The 27,671-nt window shown below is 42.3% G+C and overlaps 1 protein-coding gene across 4 annotated transcripts; it reads right to left on the minus strand.

Moving 5' to 3' along the window:
* On the minus strand, positions 1–27,429 carry tbc1d4 (TBC1 domain family, member 4). Of its 4 annotated transcripts, none has more exons than XM_029458668.1 (24): positions 26,343–27,429; positions 20,542–20,670; positions 20,217–20,448; positions 18,820–19,064; positions 16,863–16,952; positions 16,295–16,399; positions 15,944–16,076; positions 15,740–15,831; positions 15,434–15,544; positions 14,753–14,875; positions 14,140–14,199; positions 11,834–12,051; positions 11,209–11,361; positions 9,049–9,206; positions 8,406–8,618; positions 7,317–7,319; positions 6,645–6,806; positions 6,367–6,525; positions 5,915–6,015; positions 5,669–5,812; positions 4,208–4,367; positions 3,868–4,037; positions 3,288–3,464; positions 1–2,636 (listed from the first exon to the last, which is right to left on the minus strand). In XM_029458668.1, exons 1-24 carry the CDS (start codon positions 26,739–26,741, stop codon positions 2,406–2,408), a joined length of 3,768 nt encoding a protein of 1,255 aa, XP_029314528.1. In that variant the 5' UTR covers positions 26,742–27,429; the 3' UTR covers positions 1–2,405. The 4 variants fall into 4 exon arrangements, with proteins under 4 accessions (XP_029314528.1, XP_029314526.1, XP_029314529.1 ...); XM_029458666.1 differs by having other exon boundaries at positions 11,834–12,054; positions 26,343–27,428; XM_029458669.1 differs by lacking the exon at positions 11,209–11,361 and having other exon boundaries at positions 11,834–12,054; positions 26,343–27,427.
* Between the last annotated feature and the right edge of the window lie 242 nt (positions 27,430–27,671).

A 27,671-nucleotide genomic window follows, 5' to 3' on the forward strand; every position in this document is an offset into this window, starting at 1 on the left:
AACAAGGCAAGGTGTTTATTGAAGAATTTATGACAGTGTCTTTTGTTTTTGTGTAGCCCTCATGTTGACTGAAAAACAATCCATCTATTATTAAGTGTCTTTCATTAAAACACAGTGACACAAGCACTATGTAGCAGTCAGGACTCGGAGCACCTGGTGTAAAATAACAGTCTCATATCTCCGATTAATGGAGAATAAAGGCCATTTTTTATTTTTGGCACAAAGGAATACAATGAAAACGATGTGTAAACAAGTCTGCCAATGGTCTCTTTTTTTTTTTTTCAAGAGTCAAGTTTTTACTGCCAATATTTGGTATCTTTTCAAGCTTAAAGAGAGATGAAAAGGTGTAGTGACAAAAAGAAGTTAGCACATTTAACATATATAATACATCACAGCATTTTGGATGAAGTCATTCATACATTTATGAAAAGCAACCACCTCTTTGGTTCAACGGTCAATTTATATTACGCACAAATACTGTAGATGAGCAAAATACAGGCAAAAAAAAGTATGAGTCGGACTGCATTGGTATCCTTTGACAGATTTCGAGAAAAAAGTTGTTTGGTATGTTTGAGAGATCACCTGTAGTGCAGAGGTGACTCTCTTCCCTCACTCTATTCTTTATGAGATGTTGGGTGCAAACCTTTTCAACGTCACCTCAATTACCACAAGAACATTTCAACAAGACAGAGAACGTCTGGCCGGATTTATCAATCTATCAAACTCTTTGTGAATATCTGTAGCTCCTGTAACTTAGCAAAAGTAGGCAAGTGCTCTGGGTATATGCAAACACACAGCATTGCTAAACATACACATATTGCATTGCATTGCTGAAGGACATAGTCTGCTTGGACTTTACACTGAAACAGACAAATGTGTCACCGCAACATGTCAACAAGGAAGGAAAGACACTGTTAGTAAGTACTTATCTCATGATAGACATCACCTCGGTTTTAATGTACGGGTGTTTTACGAAAGCGGAGTCGAGCCCAGGACTGTTTTGCTTTCAATCAGAACTGGCGACGATGAGTCAGACATGGAGGTGGGATAAAACAAAACTGAGGAGAGAGCCAAGGACACCTCTTTGTACTAATTTGAACCGTCTGTCCATAAAGTCAGACAGCTCACTGCACAGCTTGTTTGTATGCGTGTGTGTGTGTGTGTGTGTGTGTGTGTACAAATACTGTATATATTACGCAGTATCCGGAGAGACTTGTCACCACTCAAAAAGGAAACTGGCATTAAGTTTTTCTTATTTCCTTTGCCGTCTCTCTACTCACCGAAACACTTGAGTTTTACTGCAAACATGAAACTGGTTGTGTGACCAACAGCAATGCAACTGTGGATATGTGTGGTCTTGAAATCTTGAGCCAAGCAACACTAACTGCTTGTAGACCCACCTTTAAAAATTAAAAAAAGAAATAACAAAACTGTCAACCAGACATTAAAAACAGACGTATGTGATGTACATTCAGATCACTCTGCCACCTTAGTTTGTTTTTCTGTGCCCCCCTGGGGAGCGTGAACTCTGTGCTGCTAAAACAAAGGCGACACCGCGAACAGTCACACAGGAAACTGAAAAGGCAGACGACCTCACATCCTGCATGAGCTGGAAGAAACACTTCCTCCTTCAGAGCAGCAAGACGTGCTAAAGATCTCTCACGTGAAGGCAGTGGTGCGGTGCATGAGGGACATGCTACAACATGCCACATACAGTATGTCTGCTGACATTTAAAGCCTAATATGGCAGATTTGTACACAGATGTTTCTGTTGTAAGAAGAAAAATGTTATCGAAATTATCTCTGGAGTGAAATTACATTCACGAATTTCAAGTGAATACAAGGAAATAATAAAAAAAAAAAAGCAATGTGATAACTTTGAGGCAGAGTTTCCATCACAAACAACGGGACATCATACACACTGGTAATGGCTATAAGTTGAACCTGAGGTCCAAAGGATCGTTTGTCAACAGGCAACTTCTGTTCGCTGCTTTTGTGGTTCTACTGAGACTGGCAGTAAATACATCAAGGCAGTGCTCAAAGAGATTTGAAAAAGGCAGAAGCGTTTCTCACTTGTGTCAAACTAGAAAAGTCCCCCGTGAGTACCAAAAAGATCTGAATAAGGAAGGATGTTGATCTCACCTTCAAACTATCAGTGAAACAGATAAGCAGCTTTGATGCACTGATGGAACAGTCTGTTTGCTAATATAACTGAAACCATCCTCCCACTGCTCTATTATATCCTGACAAATACCACATAGATATTTCCCGTCTGCACGTCCAGAAATCACACATTTACAAAACCCGGCTACTCTTACAGCAGTACAACAATAGAGCAGCTGACATTTGTTCGCTTCAGTCTCTGCCTGTGCGTCTGCCCACAGCAGCCAGCCCCCTGGTTGCCATCAGGGCTTCTTGGCTGCAGTTTTGGCTTTCCCGTTGGGTCCTGTTTTGATCTGGGTCATCTCCACATCTGTCAGGGCGTCAGGGGGAAGGCATGAGCGCATGCGTTCAATGGTCTTCTGGTAAGCTGCCCTCTCCTGCTCCAGAGAGCGAATCATGTGCTTCATTTTGCTCTCCCGAGAAAGGAAGTTCTCTACGGTCGTCTCCAGTGTCTGAATCTTCTGCCGCGCAGCCTGGACGACGGAGACATCAGTAAATACAAGTCACACCACAAAAGACAGACATTTGGATAGATGGTGAACAAAAAGCAAGGAAAAAAAACTCCACTAGAAGTCAGCGTGTGTATGACTTCTGTACCAGAACCAGCACAGAATCTCAACAAAAGGGAAATCAAACGAGATTGTAGTTCATACGGAATCCAAGCTTTGTGTAACACACTTGTTAAATGTTGTGGTAACAGTTTATATAGTAAGTCTAAGAGTCCACACATTCTTCTTTGTCACATCAAATATGAGCACAGCACAATACCTCTTTGACCCTCATTAATATGAGGACCATCAGGAGTGACTTTGCCCAGTCCTGCTGCACAGAATCACAAACTACTTGTGAAAATGTTAAGAGCATTTGGAGAACATATAGTGTTCAGTCCCTTTGTCTTGCTCTGGTTGAGTTTAACTTGTGTTTTAGTGCCATCTATGGGTAATCGGAGGCACCATCAGTGTGGATCTCTAAACAAATATGACAGAGCCATTCACCCCTCCATCAAAAGAAGGAATAATAAACCGACCAACAACTTAAATACCCTCCACACTTACACATACGCTCATCATTCCCACTGATATGGATGAAAGGCCATTGTGGAGTGCGACTCTTCTCCTACTTACCTGAAGTTTTTCCAGCAGCTCCATGTTCTGTTTCTTCAACTGCACGCTCGTCTTTTCTAGTTTGTCCAGCCGGTCGGAGTCATCAGGCAGTGGTCCGGCTTCCAGCATCTCATCCTGCAGGACATGGTACTCCACCTCGTACGCATGCAGCTGCTTGGAGATGTCTATCTCCATTGCCTGGCAAACAACAGGTTACACAGGGAGACAGGAGCCATCAACTGACAAGTCAACAGCATCTGTAACAGGATCTTAACTGTATAGTTAGGTCCATAAAATGTGTCTGTATAGAGTTTAAAAGGATTTGAAGTGTGCTTAAGGGTTGAGTGCCACATCGATGAGGGAAGTTGGAAAGTTTTGAGATTTTCATGGGATTTGTTCACAAACATTATCCTTTAATGTTAATTCTCTGGATAATATTTGCACAGGCAAAGTCATACCCATTTCTACACTGTCTTTCCCGATTCATCTAATCCTTTATTAATGAATACTGGATATTTGACACCTCTCAACACATGAACAAGTCATCGTGCCTGGTATCATCTGGAAACCTGGGGCTCTATTTCAACATCCCACTCTGTACCTTCACAATGGTCTGCTCCATTTGTGTCTGAGTGAGGGCGGGAAGTGTAGTCTTTAGATAGTCCACAATGCTCTCGAAAGTGTCACACTCCACTATCTCCCCCTCATGGCTGCTCAGCAGACAGAGGGCCACTTTAAAGATCACGCCGGTCCCTTCGACAAACACGAAATCTGAAGAAAACAAACAAACGGCTTTATAAACACCAAATGCTTACACACATTATCCCTTAAGCTGCAACTATTACGGGGTTATTTAAATGTCATCCTCTTTACAAAATAGCATTGTGCCGTTAAGCATTTGCGTGTGAGCAAACACGGGGGCCATTATTCTAAAAATATACCAAAGACGCGGGACACAAAGTTGAGGGGGAACTGTGAGGCGAAGAGAGTGAGGAACCACGGTGCTGCGTAGAGGCTGGGGCAGATCTCGTGCTCCTCGAAGTGATTGTACAACTCGCGGTGGTAGTCGTGTAACAGTCTGGAGAGCTGGTACATCTGAACCTGGGATCACACACACACACACACACACACACACACACACACACACACACACACAGACACATACACATAAAAACAGTTAATAAAACACACAGTAAAAAAACATGCAGTGCCAGAACAAACTGGTATATCTGGATCTGCAGAGTTGAGAATTATTATCTAGCAAATTAACATTAACCCAGGCTGAGAGCTCCTTAAGTATTACCAGTGTTGTCTTAGAGACTTGCTCAGACACGCATCAAGGCCAAGCCTTTAAAGAGCTGTACTAACTCTCCAACTCTGTATTACAGTGATCCTGACAAGTGCTACAGTGAAATGCACAGCAGACGAAAAAGAAAAGCAGAAGTTAGCTCAAGCTAAACTTAGACTCCTATCAGTTTTACAATTTCCTGACCGTTACAAAGAACACGAGTAATACCTTTACCTCCTCGTGCTGAGCCTCTGCACAGAGAAAAACGGCACAAATTCCTCTTTGCTTTGAAACCTTTGGATTAGTCTTAAAAAAAAAAGAAAAAAAAAAAAAGAACAGAACTGCAGCGTAGGGCAAACCAAGTGGGCACTGCTTGGCTACACGGTTACCTGATATAGATTATACATTACCACGCCTGCTGATGCATTTCACCCCGGTGAGGTCAGCTGATGTTTAACAGAAGCTAACAGAGCAGGCATGCAGGTGTGGTTTGAATAAGGAGGTGGAGACACTTGACTACTGTTTGCTGTTGCTAACTACTAACCCACACAAGGCCTTTTACAGCAGGCAGATAACATCTCAAACAATAATAGTAAAGTCCAGTGTGCTTGTTCCTCACATACTTTCTATGAGTAGAGTTTTTCTGTGATTAAAGCTTTTATTATTCCAAACTCAAAAGCTCAAATTTTTCTGAGCCAAAGTTTATATTGAGACAATTTATTTTACTTCCTTGTAAAAACGGCCCCTTGGTTAGATCTGTTGTGGGAGGTGTGGGGGGGGGTACAGTGTCTTTTTCGATACCAACAGTGAGGGACGCCAAAAGAAGTCTATTCATAGTGGCTTTAATGTTCAGATGATTTGTTTTCCCTCTGTACCAAATGTTCAAGTGAACACCACTTTATTTAACAGTCTGGTAAAAGCTGTAATTTGGCTAATTTGACCTTTTTGAAATTGAACGTTGGTAAGTAATCACGTCTGTTTCTGATCCCTTAATTATCTTGTGGGAAAGAAACTAGACTATTCTGTACCTGAATGTTACTCTCACATAGTAATGTGATCCCTCATATTCTAATAACATGTTTCTCGTGGTCCGCCCAGCCATTCGTGTACCGACCTGCAGAGAGACCATGTCAGGTCTGAACTGCTGCCTGATGCCGAGGTCATACATGAGGAACTTCAGAGTGTCGAAGGCCTGTTCTTCGCACATGTGCAGCAGCAACACTCCAGCCACAAAGCTGATGCCCTGGCAGTAGCCAACCTGTGTGGCATGGAAAATAGTGCACAAAATATGTACTGTCAATGTCATGTGGCATTACAGTGATACACTGTGAGGGGAAAGAAACAGGATTACAGTATGTACCTCTGTATCCAGCAGAGAATAGGCTTTCAGGAGGTTGTAGAGGGAAAGCTGCCCTGCGCCCAGCTGGGCTGAGAAGTACTGGTGCGTGGGGAAGGTCCGGCCTGAGTGGAAGGCAGAGATCAAAGTTATCTGAACATGTACTAAATGTTCATAGTTTCTGTGAGCTTTCAACGTGACGAGAAGCATAAAAAAGGAGAATTTTGTATTAATTTTTGCCCGTGAATAAATAGAAAGAAGAATAACAACCCACTACTGCTTCAGCAACAACTGCTAATGTTAATAATGACCGCTTCCAATTAAAGAGCATCTGAGGCTGAAGCTGTCCTAAAATGTTTTAACGTCGACATCCATCTTGAATAACTTTCCAATGCTATAAATACAAAAACAGTCAAATTCCATTCTTTGTTCTCAGTGACTGTTTGGAAGAACCTTTTTAGAAATTGTGTACACACCTAGATCCACCAGAATAGAATGCTGCTGTGCAGTGAGCTGCTTGAGCAGGTCGTGGTAGGGGGTGTCCATGGCTTGCTGACGCTGGGGCAGCCTGTGACGCAGCCGGTGCTGATGGGAAAGGAGCAGCCAGACCTCCCCACGCCTGCTCTTGGGAACACCTGCGCACAAAAATGGAGACACATGTACAGCTTTATGTTTATAGATACACAAATGCATGGAAGCACGTCTTCACAACCACTTTCTCAGACACAACCACGCACACACACACATCTCTCACCTTGGCACAGTGCACGATACATCTCCTCCTTGTCTTGTGGGACTGTTGTTCTGCCCGGAGCTGTCAGTTTTCTCTCCCACAATGCCTGCGCATCTTTGGAGCACTGGCCCACTTCCTGGTAGTTTAGCTTCATCTTGCGAATATGCAGCTCATCCCGGCTCGCTGCAACACAATCACCAGGATAAAAAAAAAACAAAAAAAGGACAGAAGAACATATTCAACATCATTTTGTCAATCAAGATTCTCTTGCTGCACCAGAAAATCCAGACGAAAGGCCGACAAAAGCAGGGCTGTACTTCTGTTTTTGCTTTTATAAAACAAAAATATTGCTGATTAAAAGATGCCAGATCTGAAAGCAAGTGTGGAACTAGTGCCTCACACCTTTTGTCCTCATTTACCATGGAAAACTTACCACGTGAACACAAGCCACAATACCAACATTGACACCACAGATCCATTTGTATTATGCTGGAGGCATGGAGAGGCTACATGGAGATAGTGGGGAGAGGTAAAACGGACAAAAAGAAATAGAAACACCATAAAAAGTATGATCGTCCTTGATCATGCAAACAAAAGAAGAAGCTGAATTGAATGGATTTAATAACCGACACCCAAAATCATGCAAAAACATCCATCTGCCGTGATCCCGAGGGTTGCTTTCATACCGCTTACCTTCTATTGAAAAGGGTTATTCACAGTTAGGTCCTCAGACCAGCATTGGCATCATCGTAACAAACAAAAGGGAAAGAGATGTGTTGGTATAATATAATATATTATATTATATAATATCTACAGATACCTATCTCCTCCTTTTCTGTGAGAGCTAATGTCGTTCCTACAATCACACTATGCTCTTAGACCTTTATCATTTATAAAAGGTGGGCTTCACTTCACGTCACTGTAAAAAGTGACGTGAAGTAGCTAATGTCCCAAATGGCCTCTACTTCCTGTTCTCCACTACATTCCTCCTCTTGTTAATTTCCTGTTGTGTTTGTGAGAGGAGGAGGAGGAGGAGGAGGAGGAGGAGGAGGAGGAGGAGAGAAAAAAAATAAGTGCTAAAAAAAATGTGGGATACACCCTAAATAACCTCGGCCAGTAGAGGGCGATATTTCCAAATGCTATAACTGTTACTGTTGTTTTTGCTCATAAGTGCCTTTTAACCTACTGAGTGTTTAAGTAGTTTAGCACATCTGCATGTGTTTACACGAGCGTGTTTATGCAACACCAAAACATTTGGTCTGAATATAGCTTTGATCCAGAACATTTGACTTCTCAGAATAAACAGAAATGACAGCGTAAGGAATCCTCGAGCCTTCAATCCCCGTCCACGCTCATAAAGCTTCAGCTAGGAACAAGAGGACTTTAAGAGATCGAATGGTTTCTACTGTAATGAATAAATAAAGTCAAGTCAAGTCAAGTTCATCTTTTATAACCCAGCATCCCAAATCTGCCTCAGAGGGCTCTACAATCTCTACGTCATCCTCCGTCCTATTCAACCCTCGCCAATAAATATTTTAACCACCTTAACAATAAGACTCAGTGTGAGACGACTTCGGGAAGGTCAGCCCCGTGATAAATTATAAATACCACCAGTGTCTGCGGAGAAACAAATACACTGAACATCCAGCAATACTGAATGATGTGGCAGCAACAAGTCTGCAGACATCATGCTCTTCATATTTGTCATCCATGTGACCGAAGGAAGGATTCGTCCCAGGGCGATTGTCGTACTTTATGTGCACGGTAGTAAATGCAACTCACCCTCCAGTCTCTGGTTCTCCTTTTCCATGCGCAGCAGGAGGATCTGCTGGTGGATGGCAGTCTTCCAGAGGACCCGGTAGTCAGCCCCCGTCCTCTTAGGCCTCTCCCCGGACAGGGGTTCACCTGCCGTGGGCAGCAGACGCCCCAAAGGATCCAGACTTGAGTGCAAGCCACGAGGGGAGAGAGGCAGCAGCTCCCTGCAATCAGAGTGGTCTGAAACACAACATCCAAAAGACGTCAATAGAAAATACAATGCATAAGGAATAATAAATCTAATGACGATGTGTTCTATACAAGTTATACTTGTTGGTCAAGATTGTATTAATGTTCTGGATCTGCGAGCTGCATTTTTTAGCTCCCTTGAGTAAACAAAAAAGAAACACTCTAAAAAGGAGGAAAGTAGAAGGATCACTTACACAAGCGCCTTTATCAGTGTTTATCTGACAAGGAGGGAGTGTGGAAATTCCTCTTACCTTTCAACCCTTACTGCTTTCCTCATATATGCTTGCACATTTGTTTTTAAAGCATTTTTCCCACAAGAATCAAATGTCCTCCCTGCCTTGTCCTCATTTTCTATGCACTTGTGGAATATTCAGAGAGTATTCATTGTGTCTGAACTGCGTGAGGCACTGTGTTACCAGACCTGGGTGGTGCATCGATGCAGACTGCTTATTCATGGGTGAAGCGACCCTCAGGAAGATCTTCTGTCTCCAGGAGACCCGGCGTGGGGTCGGAGGAAGACCTCCACTCACTGAGTCACTGCTGCAGCCAGACAGTGTCCTCTTCCTGCCTTCTCCATTGCTACGAGAGAAGACAACAGCGTCACAGACACCCGATAAATGAGCCAGGTGTCATCTTGCACCAACACTCTTTCAGCAACGTTTTACGAATGCAGGCACAGACACATCTAGGAGGACACAAACGCACATACGTCTGAGCTTTTACAAGCTTCCCCATCAACAAACTGATGAGAGATGATGAGGGTGAAACTTGAACACAGTGATAGAAAATATGTACCCGACACTGACCGAGTCCCAACATCCATGTTATTAATGCAGAAGGTAGTGTTGTTATGTAAACTGACGACAAACACCAGCCACACAAACAGTCAGAGCTGACTCAGGTGCATGCGTGCTCGTTTGTCTTCTGGAAAAGAAGTTGCTTTTGTTAGTGGAGAAGAAAATGTGGTTACTGAGCTGCTGGAGGGAAAACTTCACGATCACCGTTTCATGTTACGTTTCACGTTTGTCAGAGTCGTAATATCCAGGCCTTGAATTTCACACCTACAAGAACACAACATTTAGTGTTGAACTAAATCCTAAAGGTCCCCTTTTAACAACCAAAATAAAGTGCTTAGTCATATGTGGAAAATAAACATACGAGCATGAAATGTGGGTGAAATAGAGTGCAGCACGGCTTCTTTATGAAAACATTATTCTCCATATTTCCCTCTTTTTTTTACATGCATAATGATGCATCCTGCAATCACCGGCTCTGCAGCACAAAATAATTAGTATAATAGCAGCAGAATTAAAGAAAAGGTCTATAATCTTTTGCAGGCTGTGTTGTTTTACTTAAATAATCAGTAAGGCTGCATTCAACTATATTTGATTAATAAATGTGACAATAACGTCATATCAGAAATATTACAGTTGCTAAACCATTTTAAGTTTTTTGTTCCCTCTTGCAGGGAAATTACATGATAGGCATTTATTATATGACATATTGTGTTTACACAAATAAACGGAAATCCTGGCACCAATCATTTGTTTTTCCTTTTTTGCATTTAAGACAACCCTTTTTACAGAATATAATATACACTGAATGACTCAAATAACATTTTTCCTCTATTAAAGAAGCAAGATCTATGTGTTACTCGTTGCAGCTACAGTAATTAATAAGCCTGGTCAGCACACAAGTGCCAGTCTGATCATGTGGACAATGAAAAACAGGAAGTGACCTGTATTGAGACAAATGTCACCATGAGACCATGACTCTCACAGCTGTTCTGCACATCGCCTCTTCACTTGACACCTCTTATGTCTTTCTGTTAAAGAAAGTAACATAAAAGAAAACACTGGGGCTAAGTTATCTCACAATGTAACAGATAAAACAAACCTGGCTGTAAATATCTTGACATATTCGGATTTAAATACCCGGCAGGTTCGAAGCTTTCCTACAAGTTGACTTTTAAACCTACTCTTATCCATCTTTAGAGGTAATTTGATCCTCTTGCTGCATTATCGCTGAATATTCTCAGAGGAGAAAAACATGCTGTGGAAATGCCATTTCACGATGGTCTGCTCTACTGAATCTCATTCATAATGGAAAGTTTAACCTTTACTTTCTGCCATCCAGACACCTAGCACACCGTGCCTGAGAGAGGAGACTCTCAGTGGTACGTCTTGTTTTCTCAAACATACTATATTAGCTGATTGACATTAACAACAACCTTTCAGCTGGTCAGCAAAGGTGAAGTGCTGTTAATAAAGGCTGTAAATCCCAGTTAAATAACAGTTGTGCCGTGCAAAAAAGCTTAGTTCACATGCAAATACAACAAGAGAGGGGTGTATCAGCATCCCCTTCTACTTCTGAAAGCAACAGGAAGAGGGTGGGTCCAGCTGCAGAGACGATAGGAAAAAAAGAAACCAATAAAACCAATAAAATGGTTGCTGTGGATAGAAAAAAGCTGAGTGTTAAAAGGTTTTTGACAGCCAACACGAATACGACTACTGCCAACCCAGAAAGGTGGCCGATGCGTTTGGGTCTAAGTAGGGGGGTTTGTCTGTGCACCCCCTCTCACCTCTTGAGGCTCCCACTGTCTGCCAGGGAGCTCAGGGAGCCCAGTGAGCCCTGGTAAATGCTTTTCAGGAAAGTGGGGGCGGAGAAGGAGGAAGGGAGGCTGAAGGTGGACTCGCTCTCCGAAACGCTGCGCGTTCTGGAGATAGCCACGGGACTGGGCGAGCCAAACACGAAATGCCCACAACATTAAAAAAAACAAAACAATACAATAGACGTTACACAAAAGAAAGGGCTTTTGGTGAGAGCACTGAAAAACACTGCGGAACACGAGAGGGATCAAAACATTGACAGGAAACTGGTGATGCTATTGTTCAAGGATAGAGGAGCAGGAGGTGGAGAGATTAAGGACTGATCAAAGCGCTGCAAATAGATTACATTGTCTCCGTGTACATCAAGGTTAACTAAATATTTAGTTGGTGTTCAACTGATTAAAAGAGAAGCAACAGGTTCTGAGTTTCCAAGCAAAGTTAGCATTAGCCATATCTTCAAACAAAACACAAAGTCCTCATTTTCGTACACTTCCCTCCGTGTCAAACATTGACTTCTGCAACATAACTAAAGAGGTGCATATTCTGCATTAATCCTTATTTTCTCACACAGGTTCAAACTAGTGAAGTGTAAGTTACCTGCTCTGCAGCAGTTCTGGGTTAACAGACTGTTGTCTGCGCAGTGGAGCCTGTTTGCTCTGGCTGGCCGGTTGGCCCTCGAAGGAGATGCGTTTCTTCACAGGTAGATGGCTGAAGGTGTGGGCACGCCGACGGAACTGCAGGCTTCCGGCTTCCGGGTTGTCGTCGGGGAAAGCGGGAGGTGAACCTGGAGGGGAATGATTGGGAGATTCCTCATCCTGCTGAGGAGGAGAGAATGTGGACGGGAGAAAGATGTCAGTGCACGAGTGAAAACCTTTTACATTAATGTACATTAATGAGATTCTATATCTAGATTGTTAAGCATGGTTGGATGTTCTGATGTATCTGGGTGACAGGATTAAACAATGAGATAATAACAAAAGGTCAATAACATAGGTATAAGCAGGCAAAATCCAAAAGGGTAAAAATAACTCTAAATGTCTTTGAAAGTCAAACCACATGAAGCTAGTAACTCTATTCCAGAGGCCCCAAAACACCTCAATTACTCAAGTTGCAGCTCTGCACTCACCTAGCCAATGTTACCCCAAAGCCAGACTCGTTACAGGTTTAACTTTCCACTCAACACTGTACTCTGTGTTGTCTCATGCCTGGCAGCACAACTCCCACTATCTATTGTATTCTAATGAACAAAGTCCTGTGACTCACAGCATCACACACTATTGGTGGGGAGGACCTCAGTGGCTCAGCTGCACATAAAAACCCTCCAATCTACTTCCTTCATGCTTTTACAGACCTCCCTCTCTAAGATCTGACATGACAGGAGACATTCAGCACTATTTGCTACGGTCACTATCTCTTGCACTGCTAATCATCACTTTGCAGGTTGCAAAAGGTAAAGCAAGTCAACTGAATGGCTTAACTGTGATGTGTAGATTTTAGGAAACACTGATAAGATAAAGTGACTCAGTGGATGGACGCTCGTCTAGTGCCGTGTCCTATGACCGGGATAAGGACAGGCACGGCTCTGCACAACTGGACATCCTGTCAACCGAACATCCTCAATTTCCTGCTCGACTTTGGCATCCTGACTCAATCCCCAGGTGACTACTTATTCACTTGAGTAGGCCTACGAGGCAAACAACATTCTTCTGAATGTCACTAACATAACAAAGAGGGGCACAGGTGAGCCTTGGAAGAATGTACACATGTAATGAGGTCACATACTTTTGCATAGAACAACAACAGAAGGACATCTATGATACACAAGATGCTCATAAAAGTACGATTACTCCGTCGTCAGAAATAGGGTTGTCTGTGTCATTCATTAGCTTTTATTTATTTTTATGCAAAAGCCAGTATTGGTGGTAAAGGTAAATAGATTTAGCAGCTTAATAAAATCCCATCACTTGGAGCTGCCACTTGCAGGCTTATTCCCTGATTTGGGGTTTCATATTTCTATTACATTTGACATGGCATGATGCAACAGGCATGACAGCTACGTGAAGGGTCCATTTCATACCCGAGTGTTAAATACTATGAGCAACATATCCTTACTTTTACACATCAAAGTCTGTTTACGGGTCTTAAGGAGTAACATGCTAAGCCTTTTGTGGCTCCAGAGGGTGCTATGTAAAATCTGATAAATTGTCTCAAGTGATGTCACTTGAGTCAGCGTTCGTTTGGTCTGAAGACTACAATTTAAAATGAAAAAAGAATTCTGGGGGTGTGAAGATAGAAAGAAGTGAGCATAGCAGAACTCTGTAGCGCCTTATCTGTACATGAAGCTAGCAGCTAGAAGCTACATTAGCCGCTACTAGCATAAAACAATTGAATCTTGGACTGAACTGTTGGCGGTAGAGTTGCATTGTGGGTAATGTAGGCACAGGCACAAGAAAGAAGTGAGCGTAGAATAAAAACAGATTACATCTCTTGTTCTGTTGCATCAATTTTGATGATGAGTCCGACAATGTTCCAGGATTGCAAATGTAAAATCGGTGGAGTTCTCTTAACTTCATCATGAGTGATGGGGAGTCAGTGGGACTGCATCACACACTCACTTCACATTTTGCACAGCTGTAACACAGTGGAGCCAACAACCCCAAATGGTTCCCTGACAGCTCTGTAAACACACTACCTGCTGTACTCTTCTGTCTTTTGGCCAATGCCAAATGTTGGCAGCGCCTGGCATTCATTAAAGTGAAAGCATGCCTATCACACTTGTCTTTTTCTTAGGACAGAGACGGAGTATCAAATGCTTTTAAAAGCCACTGGGTAAAAAGAGAGAATTCCCAAAGTCCCTCGAGTGAAGTTCTGGGAATTGTCATGTTCCCCTCAAGAACACTCACCCTTTCAAAACTGCTGATGCTTCCCATGCTTCCCAAACGGCCCCGCATCCGGTTTGCACCCTGGTGACAGAGGTGATTACACAAAATGAAAACATGTTCTGAAATATAATGCATAAATAACAACATGTTTACGCAATCCTTTTTCAAAAGCGCACCAAATTGCTCAAGACAAAAAGTGCAGTCGTATGAATCATAAAATCATAAAAAGGACTTAAATTTCCTGACTCGAAAACATTAACAGTGTCATTGATCGGTTACGTCTCTGAGACAGATGGCAGCAGAGGTCTCAGATTGCGTGGATCTCACTACTAAGGATTTATTCTGCTGCCTCACTGGCAGATATGGGTCAATGCAAATCCCCTGGATGACAATGACACAGAAACAGCACAATTGATACAAAGAGAGCGCAGAGACACATAAAAGTGCACAGTACAGTGGCTATATTCTCTCTGAGGTGAAGAAATCAGATACACAGTCAGGGATTACATTTAGAGAAAGACAGGGGGAAACAAACGGTGGATAAAATAACAGCAGGATAATAAATTAAGATAGGAGGCGGGGACAGAAAGGAAAAGGTGGTATAAATAAATAAAAACCCTCTCTTGTGACCTACTCTTGCAAAGATGTTCTCAAGGGAGCTGGTGAGGGAGGTGCGAGCTTTATTCTTGAGAATATCAAGTTTGAAGCGACTGCTGGTGGCCGAGCCGTCTGCTGCCGATGAGCTGTTTGTTGCGTTCTGTCAGATGATAACAATAGAAAGGCAAAAAAACTAAATCACAGAAGTTATTAATAGAAATGTGACTTAAGCATACAGAAGCAAACCATAATACCGGATCTGTGGTTGGTGTTCTGCCATTTTAATGATAATATCAAGATCATGCTAAAGTAATAATCCACAGCCCTCATCATTTAAATGTCACGCTTTCCCCCGCAGCCATTTATGGAAGATTACAGTGATTCGATTGATAACCAGCTCCGTTCTTTAATAGGAACATTATTCTTCCAAACGGGGAGCGATGAACGTTACATCTGAGACGGTAGCAAAGACACATTCTATGCAATTCTATGCAACTCCAGTTTGACTCGTTTGTTGGAATTCAAGGAGTTCAAACGGTCTTAAATAATTATGTTGATCTTTTTCTGTCGCCTTGTCTGTTTAAAACTGTGCTGAGACACATTCAATTACGTTTGATTTGAGTAAAAATGTCAGTTAGTTTCAGTTATTTAGTAGGTAAAGTAAAGAAATCTGAATACGATTTGTGTTTTTTTAGTATCTACAGGGTTAAGTATTCACCTGCAGGGCTTCTCCGATGTGGAGGTGAGACTTCTGTTTGGTTCCACAGAGCTGTCTCAGATGGAGAATCACCAGCTCATTGTCCTCTTGGTCTGACCCGGGCTTCAATCTCTGCAGACGTGGATACACAAACACTCAACAACCAAGATGGAAAAGAAACACTGCTTTGAAGCACATGCACCATTTGTAAAAAAAAAACTAAAAAAAACAATGTCTCTACAAATGAACAATCACTAAAAAACTGTCAATTTGTCGCTAATTTAGCAGGTAATAAAGAGTTCTTTCTCTAAGCAGAGCTAACCTTACCTGAACTCGCTCAAAGATCTCAGCCTGCTCATTGTCAGTCAGTTGGGAGAGATATTTTTGGATGGCTAGCTTTGCTCTGGGTGGGTAGAGACCTTGAAACAAGAGGAAATAAGAATGCTCTTTTATGTTGCCTTAACTCGGAATAACGAGTATTAATACATCGAGTCAAGGTAGAAAGAGCAACTGTGTTTACAACTGGCTAACCTTCAAGCCGCTCGCACAGCTTGTGCAGGTCATGCATGGGGCAGGCTTCACATAGCTGGATCTGGGTTTGGTTGCTCTGCAAGGCTGCAGCTGTACTGAAGGCCTGCTTCAGGGTCAGCATCACCTCATCCACCTGATACAGGGCAGTCAGATGCAAGGACGAGACACACACACACACACACACACACACACACACACACACACACACACACACACACACACACACACACACACACACACACACAGACACAGACACAGACACAGACACAGACACAGACAGATTAAAATAAAACCATAATGTTAAGAGCAAAAGATAACGTAATTTGAATGCACGTGTTTTGTGTGACTCACCAGGGACTCACTGGCACACTGGAAAACGTAGCACACATACTGACTGGGACCAGACTCTATTTGGTCGCGACAGATGAATCCAAAATGGTCGGATTGCTTGACGCCCTGCGTTAAATTCAAGACAAAACAGTACACTAGAATAAATCACAGCAATGACAGATCAAACATTTGGAATCTTTGTAATAAATCCAGCAATACAAATCTTAAAATTGCAACAGCACATGTCACTGACACACTAATGGCTCATGACACTCTCCATTTCCCATACAATTATTAAAACGACCCCTTTGCTCACACTAAACAGTCTCTTTATGCAGGATGTCTATTTAAAGAAATGGGATCGCATCAGGCATTTACAACATAAAAACATATTTCTACATCACTGGTAAAGATGTACTTTGTGATCAAATTAAGGATTTTAAAATAAAAGGCTTGCTGTGCTGCACAGACGGGCAGTAATGCAAAGAAATGCATACAATTATTCTGAGCCTATCTTATCGCAAGGACTGCAGCAGGGACAGAAAAGAGAGGCTTTTAGTGTAAATACAGAGAGTAAAAATAAACCAACCTGACAACAGGATGAGATATTTTTGAAGTTCTTCTCCAGCACCACCGTTTTACTGTCAGGACTTATGAGATTTACTTCAAAACGCCCGACCTGTACAAACATAAAAGTATGTTATGGTCAGATAGATTCATGCAAGAACACATACAGATACATAAAAAGTACTAAAACAAATGAATAATACCTTCATACAGTTTGTGGATCATGGATACAAGTTGAGGAAAAGACAATCTCAGTGTCAAGAATCTCACGACAAGGACTATGGCTATTCTGAGACTCGCTCAATCACTTACAAAACACGCATAGCACTCTCAAAATCGAGGTCAACAACTCTGCACCAACGATTTTTCCCATAATTGACTGCTATGTTGAGTATCATATTGAGCGTTGTGCTCTAGTTTTTAAAATGAGCTTCATCAGGAAATGGACATGGCGAGTGAGGAGTGGCAGCTGGCTCACTCTGCAGCCCGCATGCTTTTCACAAAGCGGTGGCTTCACGTCTGAACGGGAGTAGTAGCGCTGCACTCACAAATTCTACTCAGGAGTTACAGCCTCTTTATCTGAAGCGGTAACACACGGCAGAGCTCGTCTGTACATCATAACTGCCAGCCAGCGGGTACATAAAAATGATTTGCTGTAGCGTGAACCTCAGAACTAAATGCAGAGAGGGGTTCGATGACAAATGGCGTGATGCAAGCAAGCGTTTGGTTTTCTGCTATGACAGATGGGAGTCAAGTGAAACAAGACTAGCCGGAAACCTAATACATGACATGTGGTCAAAGTGCTTAATTGAGGCTAAATTGTTACAGGGACAGTGAAAAATGTTTATCTGAAATGTAATAATATTTGTTCTCAAAGGGTACTGAGGTAGCATATTATATGACGTGGTTTAGCTACGTCTTTCAGTCGTTTTCATTTAATATATTTAATATAATCATGCCATTTTCAACAATTTGTTGTTCTGGGTTACTCGTCTAAAGTGTTTTTGTCCTATTTCAGTCACATGCCCGTGCGTAGCTTTGTTAAACAGATCAGACCTAGATTGCATCTTATGACAATTACGAAAACAGGCCAGCAGTTGGAAACAAAGACACAGGAACTGAACGTGGGTCTTGAGGAGTTTCAGCATTTACTCATGAACAAACTGAAACTGAAATTGTACATTTACTACCATCTGACAACTTTACTTCTAATTTCTTATCTGCTCCGATCACCATCACTGTCTCGCTCGACCACGCACGCCACACACTGAGCCCGTTCCTCTTATAGCATACTGTATGTTAACACCCGACAAATATAGGATTGAAAACCTTGAGGCGAGAGTAACAAACGCGTTTCCCAGCAACAACAACCACGTATTGTGGCAGAGGCAAAGACGTCTTCAGCGGAAACACTGCAGCGTCTATCCATTTTGAAAGAGCAACAACAAATTGGGAAACTCCACCTCGTGTAACTTCATCACTCTCACCGACCAATAGTGTTACATCATCACTTAGCAACTCTATCACTCGTGGACGACTTTTTCATTTATAGGGCTGGCTCCCGATTTACTGTGGTCCAGCAAAGTGTCATTGACAAGGGCAGTACATTTAGAGTTCTAGCAATAAACCCAATATCTACTAGTATTTCCAAAGAGTATAAAATATTACTACAACTCAGTACAACTGTCCATCTATACCTCAATCACACATAGTATTCATTCATTGCAAATGACTGTAATTCAAATATAATAGATCCCTTGGTCCTGGCCAGGCACTTGAGTGCAAACTAAGCAGGTTTTAATGAAAGAACATTACTGTTATGATAAAGCTCCTCAGTGCTCAACAGACTGAGCTTCCACAGTTAGCTGAACACAGAAATAAGAAACCTCAGAGCCGCTGAAACCAAGACGTCAGCAAAAGTGCAGCACATCATTACTTTTCATGGAAGTCAGTCCACAGCATTATCAACGTTCCTCTACCTGGAAGAGCATGGTGCGGTTCTTGTCTGAATCAGATGGCTGAACGTGGTTTGGTGCGCTCGAGTGTCTGCGGCGCGTGGGACCCATGATGACGCCTTCCCCCGGCTTCCTCTGCAGACTCGCTGCCAGGCTGCTGCAGCGAGTACGGAACTCCTGGGGCTCCTCGAAGCCAGAATCCTCCAGGATGCACTCGGGAAACGCTCCTCGCAGGCTGCTCTGACTGGTACTGTTGGACAGGCTTTTACCTGAAACACACACAGCAAAGATACACATGGCTGATTATTTAACATACATGGCACTTTTAGCCACTATTCTTACTGGTGTACAGGGGCACCACATGACCAATCAGAGAAGCCTTAACAAAATCATCCTCTAGTCATACATGTTCCCTTATCCCATCAAATATTATATAATCCAATAATAATAATAATAATAATAATAATACAATTATTACACATACAAACCAGCTCTACCCTGCAACACAATAACAACGTGGGTTTTTAATAATGCTATTTAACATTAAATCTTCTACATGAATGATCAACTGGTGAGGATGTTTTCAACCAACTCCTCTTGCTATCGTTAGCATATTTAGCTAGCAGCGCTGTCACTTCTTATTTGAAATTCAAATTTGTGTTTTGAATGTGGGAAGAAAATGATGCATGTTGTAATTCCAAATACAGTCTAAATGTACAACAGATAGTTTGAAGAGGTTTTCCTTGTAGTCCAGCAGAGGATATTAAATTAGAATGAATGAATTAAAGCTTGTCCAATTACATTCCCTATTGACCCATCAGTAAACTAAACTAATAAATAGGTATAGAAGAGGACACTAGCTGTGCTGATTGGATAATCTTGACATAAAAGCATCTGAGAAGCAGTGTGTGGACGTGTTTTGAGTTCCAAAATGGCAAAATTAAAGTGTTTGCCAACTTTGTAAAAAGCAGCTGCCTCACTTTAAGCAAACAAATGTGAGTATTCACCAACGTCAACTGAACAACCTCGCCTGACTGCCTCCTCGAGACACAAAGTGGCGCCAAACGGAAAAATATAATAACTACACAGAAGGGTAAGACACTTTCTGACCACAGACTCATCAATATTGCTGGCCACACATGCTTATGTGACAGTCACAGTTCATTGTATGGCACGCATTACGCTATACAGTTGCGTTCAAATTCATTCGAACAAATAACTCGATAAGCCATTTTATAAAACGAAGGACGAATCGTTTCCAAATTTACAAAGACTTTCAAGGAGGTAAATCTGCCACCCTTATGTATACCGCATATGTGCCGAGATAGGTGTAGCAAGAGTAACCATGTGGTAGCGGGGCTTGGCGAACACATTTCTATAAAAGAGCTAATGCTAATCCTCAATCTGCATGAGGCTGTTACCTCCAGTCATGTCCTCCACTCCAGAACCTTCGGGGTCTTGTATACTCTCATTCAGAGCAGAGGAGAGTGGGTCTCCTTCTTCCCCAATGATGATTTCCACAGAGGCACTCTCCGTGGACCCCCGCTGGCCGTTGAGCAGGCGCAGGCGCTTGCGCTCGACCTCATGCAGACGAAACTTATCGATGCAGTCATCGACGAGTGTGGCTGGAGCCTTTTTGTGCAGAACTGTCACCTGGAATTGTTTTTGAAATTCAACAGCGTGGGTACAATAGCCTAATCAAAAGGGAAACAAATTCATGTTTTGAGGAGCACATTATTTTTTTACCTTGCCACAATAAAGCACTTCAAACTTCTGGGAGTTGTAGAAGGACTCTTCAACTTCCTGTTTGGGCTTGGCGTCTTCCTTTAGGGCTGATTTGGACACTTGGCGAATTCTGCTGACCACCTCAGTGACCTGTAGGAAAGGAGAATGGAACAAAGTGATGCGAGGAAAAGTTAGAAATTAACGAGGAAAACCATAACAAAAGAGAAAGGGAAGTAAACTGGAAACACGTGCCAGAGGAGCGTTTCTCTGCAGCTCTTCCTGTAAGTGGACAACATGAGAATAACATAACTTCAACACAACTGACAGACACAATAACAACAACATTGTTTTCAGTTTCTATAATATTAGAAATCAGATCATATAAATGCAGGTGTTCGGGACATAAATGTAGACTCAATGCACAAACGCACGTCAAAGCAGAACAAGTCAAACAAGAACTTGACCTGTCCTCATGTTGCGACTTTAAATAACTCAAGGCTAAAAACCAACTAAGGCTAGTCAACAACAGACAGACCAAACACAACATTGGTAACAGAAGTAGGTGAGGAGACGGGAAACGCCCACGCTAGCGTACAGGAGACAAAACAAAAGGGCTGGAAGGAATCAGAGACTTGAAGGTCACTGAGCCTGTTTCTGCTCCGCTGTGTTAACCTTGTTCAACTCCTGCAGGGAGAGCTTGTGCCATCGACACAGGAAATCGTTTCTGGTAAATTGCATCCAGGACAAAAACAAGTTGAGACAGAAAAAGTAAGTCTTTCAAAGCACACTCTTAAGCAATACTTGGGAATTTGACACCAGTCCATCAATTGAGATTACAATCATTTTGTAAGACACAACAGGACCGACAACCTCTGAGTTCCCATTCCCTAAAAAGCAAAAGCGCCTACTAGAACCATGGCCAAGGTCAGCCAAATACCGTGTTTAAGACAACAATGAGCGTTAAAAACAAACAGTGGCTATCTGATAAGAGTTGCCTTCTGACTGTTGAGCAAATATACTTATAATGTAGACAAGGGAGGGAAGTTATGTAACAAAATCAGTCTTACTTCAGAGGTGTGACCAGAACAACAGGATAGAAGGTTGGAGGGACAAACAGGAAAGAAATGATTGTGAATACAATAAAACATCCTGACAAAGTGTATCCCTGCGTTATGGTGGAGGCCTGTTTATGTACGAAACACAGAGATCAAATACTCGTCTGCCATATTGCTGCTGGGGCTATTTTAAAAGTCCCATTTTCCAAGTGCCTGCCTTCGCAAGGGTGGAGCTGTGCGCGGCTGGTGACAGAGGGCTTCATTGAGATGAGGAAGACGGCAGGTGGTGGGTGGTTGTTCATACATACGTACTCTGGCAGCTGTTCACTCGAACAAAACTGACCTGTGTAATTGATTTCCTGGCAGTTTTTTCTGGAATCCTTGAGAACTTTCAAAGTACCTTGTGGGATAACTGCAAACATCAAGGTGAGGAGACCAATGTCTACACATAAATATTCACAAAATAACCTCAAACATGAAAAAAATCATCGGCAAAAGCAGAGCTGACACTATGAGGTCAAGGTAATTCAGAGGCCTTGATGCAGCGAGGCCAGTGTAGGAAAAAACAGCGCTGTCTTAACATTTAAGAAGGCCACTGCTGGATTATACATGTGTAACATGACGCCACAGCATCATTTGATCTGATTAATTATTTGCAGTCAACCTAATACAGAGCCAGTTAAAAAGGTGCTTATTCCTCGGGTGGGGACAGGCACAAAGGGGAAAGAAGAAAGCATTGTGTTTTCCACTGTAGATCTATTCAAACACTCCCCCCTCCGACGGTTCTTCAAACTGGTTTTTAAATATAACCTTCGCCCATCATTGCCTGGCTTTATCAAACAATATTAGTGACACTGGATGAGATCCAAAGCCTGTCTACATAAACTCCAGCAGCTTTAGAGCTTAGGTGAAAACAAACAGGAGGATTGTCCCCTCTGAGCTGGTGGAGTCCTGAGCACTCTCAGTGCATGGCTCATGTCACGTCAAACTTCCCTACGATAGACCCTAATAATATCTGATCAAACAGACGCTAGCACATAGTTCTGTTGCCCTTATTGCCAGCGTTAAACCCAACCGCAGTGAACCCAACACACCTGCCCAAACTATCTACAATTAGGCCTTATTAGGCACACGGGTTATCATTGTGTCAATACAAGATAAAAGGTTGAATCAGAGGCTTGGAAGATAATTCCCCGTGTCAGAACAGAAGCAATACAAGATTACATGCTTTTTAGGTAAAAAGTAATCAATGTGGGGCGCCCTGGTAGCTCACCTGGTGGAGCAGGCGACCTATATACTAAGGTTGAGTCTCTACCGCAGCTGCTCGGGTTCGTATCTGACCTGTGGCCCTATGCTGCATGTCATCCCTTCTCTCTCCCTCCTTCCTGTCTGTCTACAACCTTCAGCTGTACTTTCGTAAAAAAGATAAGTATTTTCTTGTTTTAAGCAATCAATGTAAGTTCTTGCAAAGTTAATCAAAAAATAAATAAAAGACAAGGACATCAAATTAGAGCTAAACTTAATTTCTCCAAACAAACAAAACAAAAAGGAAATTGAATCAGAAACCTCCTTATGAAATATCGGCAACTGACAAAGAATTGTGTCACTTATGAATATAACTTCAAACCTGGATGAATACACATAACATAACCGTCTTTGTGTGGCTGGAACTCTGCAGGGATTGGTTCTAAAAAAAGGAGCTGTGACGTCCTCCCAGTGCTTTTCCATCAGCCTGAGGACAAACTGGGCTCTGTAGTTTAACAAGTGGAAGTGTATGTCCCAACTCAAAACAAAGCAAGACAAACATTGTGTCGCCTTCACAGGGGTCAAGGAGCTCATATCATAAGTTAAAATCACAATGTGTCAAGACAGCTTTATATTGCATTAAATGTGATTCTTCAATGGAAGATCCACGTTGTGCGTCTTTACTTAGTATGTCATTACATTACAAATGTCATAACAAGGAAATTATGTTATGAAATGATCCGGGGTAGTCAGTTCTTCATTAGAACAAGTTTACTCTCACATTGTGTCTTCAATCAAACAGTACAGCCGGAAAGATAATCAACTTCAAAGTCAATTTGTTCCCAATGCACTTTTACCAGAGCAAACGTGACCATGTTCACGGCACCTCACCTGCCCTGGCTGACCAAAGCTAGCACAGGCGTGACTCAACAAGTGTATTAACAACAGCAGAAGTCATGTCTGTTTTCTATGTTACTCCATAACACAGACGGAGATATAAAATGTCTGTTGAAGTTTCCTAAATGCGATTAGATTTTGTATAGTGCAGTCGAGCATGTCACTATTGTTTGAATGATGACCGGCACCCACAAGACAGCACAGGGTCACACAGTGAGAGGTTTCACTGTGGCCCAGCTCCAAGTGCGAGTAGAGGTGGCCTGTGGTGTACACTGTGCAGGCTCACAATGTCTATTGCTGGCTTGATAACAGCACAATGGAGATGCGTTGAGTCGGTGTTAAATGCGTGCATGAGAGTTTCACTGAGGACGTAAATGGTTGTGTCTGGCAAAATGTTATGTATAAGCTGTGGTGTCATGGATACACCAATCAAGAGTCCAGAGATTTCTTGGTGTTAAAACAAAATCTGATGAGCCAACTAAGCTTCTTTGCTCTACAAGACATCATAAGAGGTCATTTCATTCTAACCCTTCACATCATAATAGTAGATGCTAGCCTTTACACAATGTACCAGTGTCATGTCTACAGCTAAGAATAGATTTTAAAAGCATGCCTGTCAGTCAAAAACAAACCAAAGACATATCATTTCTTCAAACGTATTCAACATCAACAGCAGTTCAATAAGAATATCTGTATTATAAAGAGGAAACACCTGGCAAATAATAAAATCCTTAACAATGGCTGTAACAGGGTGTATACATGGCCATGTATGCATTCCACATGGTCCACCTTGCACATTTTGCTAGCTTGCTGGCTGCCAAACCAGTTTCTGTGTTACGTAATAATACTGAATGAGGTATGTTCAAGATGCCTTTCTGACTGCTGCAAACACCAGACACTTTGAAAGAGCGTCTGCCTAGAATGTTTGGCCTCTTCTACTCTCAGCTTTCACCGGCAGACAAACAGCCTGTGAGCCCTGCACACATACCACAGGAAATCTGACACAACGCCAATTATGCGTTGTGTCAGATTTCAGATCGATGCAAAACGTGAGCACAACTGGATATCTGTTTGAGAACATCATTTGCGAAGGTTTCCTTGTTACTCGGAGAAACGAGAATAACATTGACAACTGCAAGACTCCAGTTTGTCTTACAGCAGGTGAATAACCATGTTGGCACAACTCCAAACCCCAGGACTCATAAACACAAAGAAATATGTATTAAGCATCACTGCTGCAAACTCTCACTCGCACGTCAGTAAACACACAGACACCAGGGCTAATGGGGGTGAGCTCTGCAGCACAGTGCCTTACATTTACACTATGACCTCAACTGCATTTCAGCAAATACCAAAAAACATGACTGCATGTTAATGTTCAAACACTGACTCCCACGTTCCTGATTTTGGACTGTTTACCACATTTTCAGTTTATTACTCAAGAGTGGCATGCTGATCAGCATGTAAATGTGCTGACTCAATATTGCCAATGCAGTTGTTGTCACACTACAATGCAGTGAACGATTAGTCAACTAACCGGTTGGTCAAGTGATATAATCACCAACTATTTTAATAATCAAATAATCGTTAGTTTAGTTTTCATGCAAAAATGGCAGAAAATGCTGTTTTTCAGCTTCTTAAACTTGGACATTTCCTGCTTTTCTCTGTTTTATATGTGTACTCTTTTAATGCCTTGTGTTTTATATTGTGTGTTGGGATGTGGGGTGTGGCATATGCTTTTTGTAATGTTTAATCTTCTCATAATGTCAAATGTTACTATTATTAGTCTACCTAGTCCCCAAGGACTACGGACAGAAAAGAGCTATTTGCTAAAAGCCCTTGTTTAATGTTCTTTGTACACGGTCCCTGTTCAAAGAAACGTAACATTTCACCTTGGACATTTTACAGACCGAGCTATTAATCGATTAATCTAGAAAATAATCTGCAGATTAATCGATAATGAAAATAATCATTAGTTGCAGCTCTACCAGTGAGAGGTCTCATCCCCTGAAGAAGAAAGCACAGAAATGGATTAATTTTGACAAATATCCAGGGTCCTCTGTTTATCATTCCCACCGACCAGTGGCCTAAATACTTAATACCAAAACAAACATGTTTGGACCATCGACTAATCTACTGTGTGTTTGAGATTAAATGGCATAGTTGTCACCTAAAGGAGATTTAAATTCTGGCTTTAGAGGACATTCTTTTGTCTTGTGTTTACACATACAGCTAGATTCAGTCAATCATAAACTGTATATACTGTATGACAATATAAACAGGTATTCCTAAAAATAAACCCTGACATAAAGACATAATGGATTTACAGTTAAGGACCGTCAGGACTTTTAAATAATAATGTATTTGGGATATCATGAACACATTATAATGAGAGATTTATGTTGTACGAGGTCTTTAAAAGAAAATGCACTTCTTAAGTTCCTATAGCAATACATCAATAATATTTATCATTTGAGTGATTTACACTACAGATCTTGTTATTTTTATATCGAAATGTTCTCAATATCTTGTTCTTTATCATGCTTTTAGGTGCGCTTCCCTCTTCCTGGTATAGTTGCTGTTGTGTCACGTGTAAAGGTATGTTTGACAGTTGGACAGGCCTACCTGGTTGGGGTCGCAGGCCTTAAAGACGTGACAGGACATCTCGGACTCTGGGTTGTCGGGCTGGCCTCGCAGGAGATAGGCAAAATAGGTGAGGTCATTGCTGTTGTGAATGAAGCGAGAGATGAGCTGTGCTTTGTGTTCAAATATAAAGACTGAAGAGTTGTTGCTGTTGGACGGGACACATCGGATGAAGGAGAGGTTGAGGACCAGCTGGACCTCTCTCGGCTGCACCACGGGGCCGCAGTCGCCTTTCTCACATTTCCTGCGGATCTCCGCCACCAGCCACGGCAGCATGGGCAGGGTGGTCCGCCTGTCGAGCGAGGACCATCCGATGTAAGTCAGGGCGAACCTCCTGTCCGACTTCGGAGGACTGTTCTCCCTCTCATCCTGACTCTCCATGTCGACCCAGCAGACTTTCAGCCGAAGCTCGTTGACAGCGATGTGGGACTAAAGACTACTTTCAAAAATGATGTCGATGTAGCCAACCATTCCCTGCAACCAAGACCAGGCGTAGTTGTAGTTAGTTTGCAACACTTTCCATGTCCACATCCACAGTGAAAGTTCATACAACGAAGCGATTTGCTACATGCACAACATGTGCTCGTGCTGTCGATCAGTTGCAACACTTCATGTTATCAAAACCTCTCCGATGGACAGTTTTCCTTCTAGTATTTCAAGTAAATTCACTTATATGGTCATGCATGTGTAGCTTGCTTCCCTGCTCTGGTCCTCCACTGTTTGCATGGGCAGTGACTCAAAAGCCAAACAGTCCTGTACTGTACTGTCCCAACCAAGGTTGCTTGCTAAAACGTGGCTTTGGATGGCTCCTGTGTAAACACAAGTCGCCCGGAGAAATCGGATTTCTTTGACGCGCTAAACGTTACTCCAAAGCGCATAACAGGGCGGCGCATTAATACAGTCCCAACCCTGGTATCCTATTAGCTTAGCCGGCGCGGTCGCATTTTTTTGTAAAAGACATACATTTATGCTTGTTTATCGCCTTTAATGCAGTCTCTCGACAGTGATCCTTTCTTCCACAACGCCTTGGAGGCGGAGCGGCTGTACGCGTCTACGATCCGCCCATCCCACCCCATGTGCTGGAGGAGTGGGCAGGGCAGAGCCGAGCGTGTGAAACGTGACAGGACCAAGCTCCACCTTTCTCTACAGTTCATAATAACTGGAAAGCTCTTTTATGGTAATTTTTGCCATCACCTTGTAAAATGTGCACCGCTTGTGAAAACCAGACTTGGCCAAACACTATGTTGGCAGCACAACTTCACTAAGGCACTTCATCACTAACTGTTTACAAGCATGCTGTGGTGATTCATA

Source organism: Cottoperca gobio, chromosome 21 (assembly GCF_900634415.1).
Source record: "Cottoperca gobio chromosome 21, fCotGob3.1, whole genome shotgun sequence".
Classification (NCBI taxonomy): domain Eukaryota; kingdom Metazoa; phylum Chordata; class Actinopteri; order Perciformes; family Bovichtidae; genus Cottoperca; species Cottoperca gobio.

What these genes read in the sequence shown, in the direction of transcription:
- tbc1d4 (XM_029458666.1), bottom strand. Translation starts at nt 26,741, where the DNA reads ATGGAGAGTCAGGATGAGAGGGAGAACAGTCCTCCGAAGTCGGACAGG. An exon ending in GCTGTGCGAGCGGCTTGAAG is followed by an intron (nt 15,832 to 15,943) that starts GTTAGCCAGTTG and finishes TCTTGTTTCAAG; the next exon opens with GTCTCTACCCACCCAGAGCA. An exon ending in GCATCAGCAGTTTTGAAAGG is followed by an intron (nt 12,055 to 14,139) that starts GTGAGTGTTCTT and finishes TCTCCTCCTCAG; the next exon opens with CAGGATGAGGAATCTCCCAA.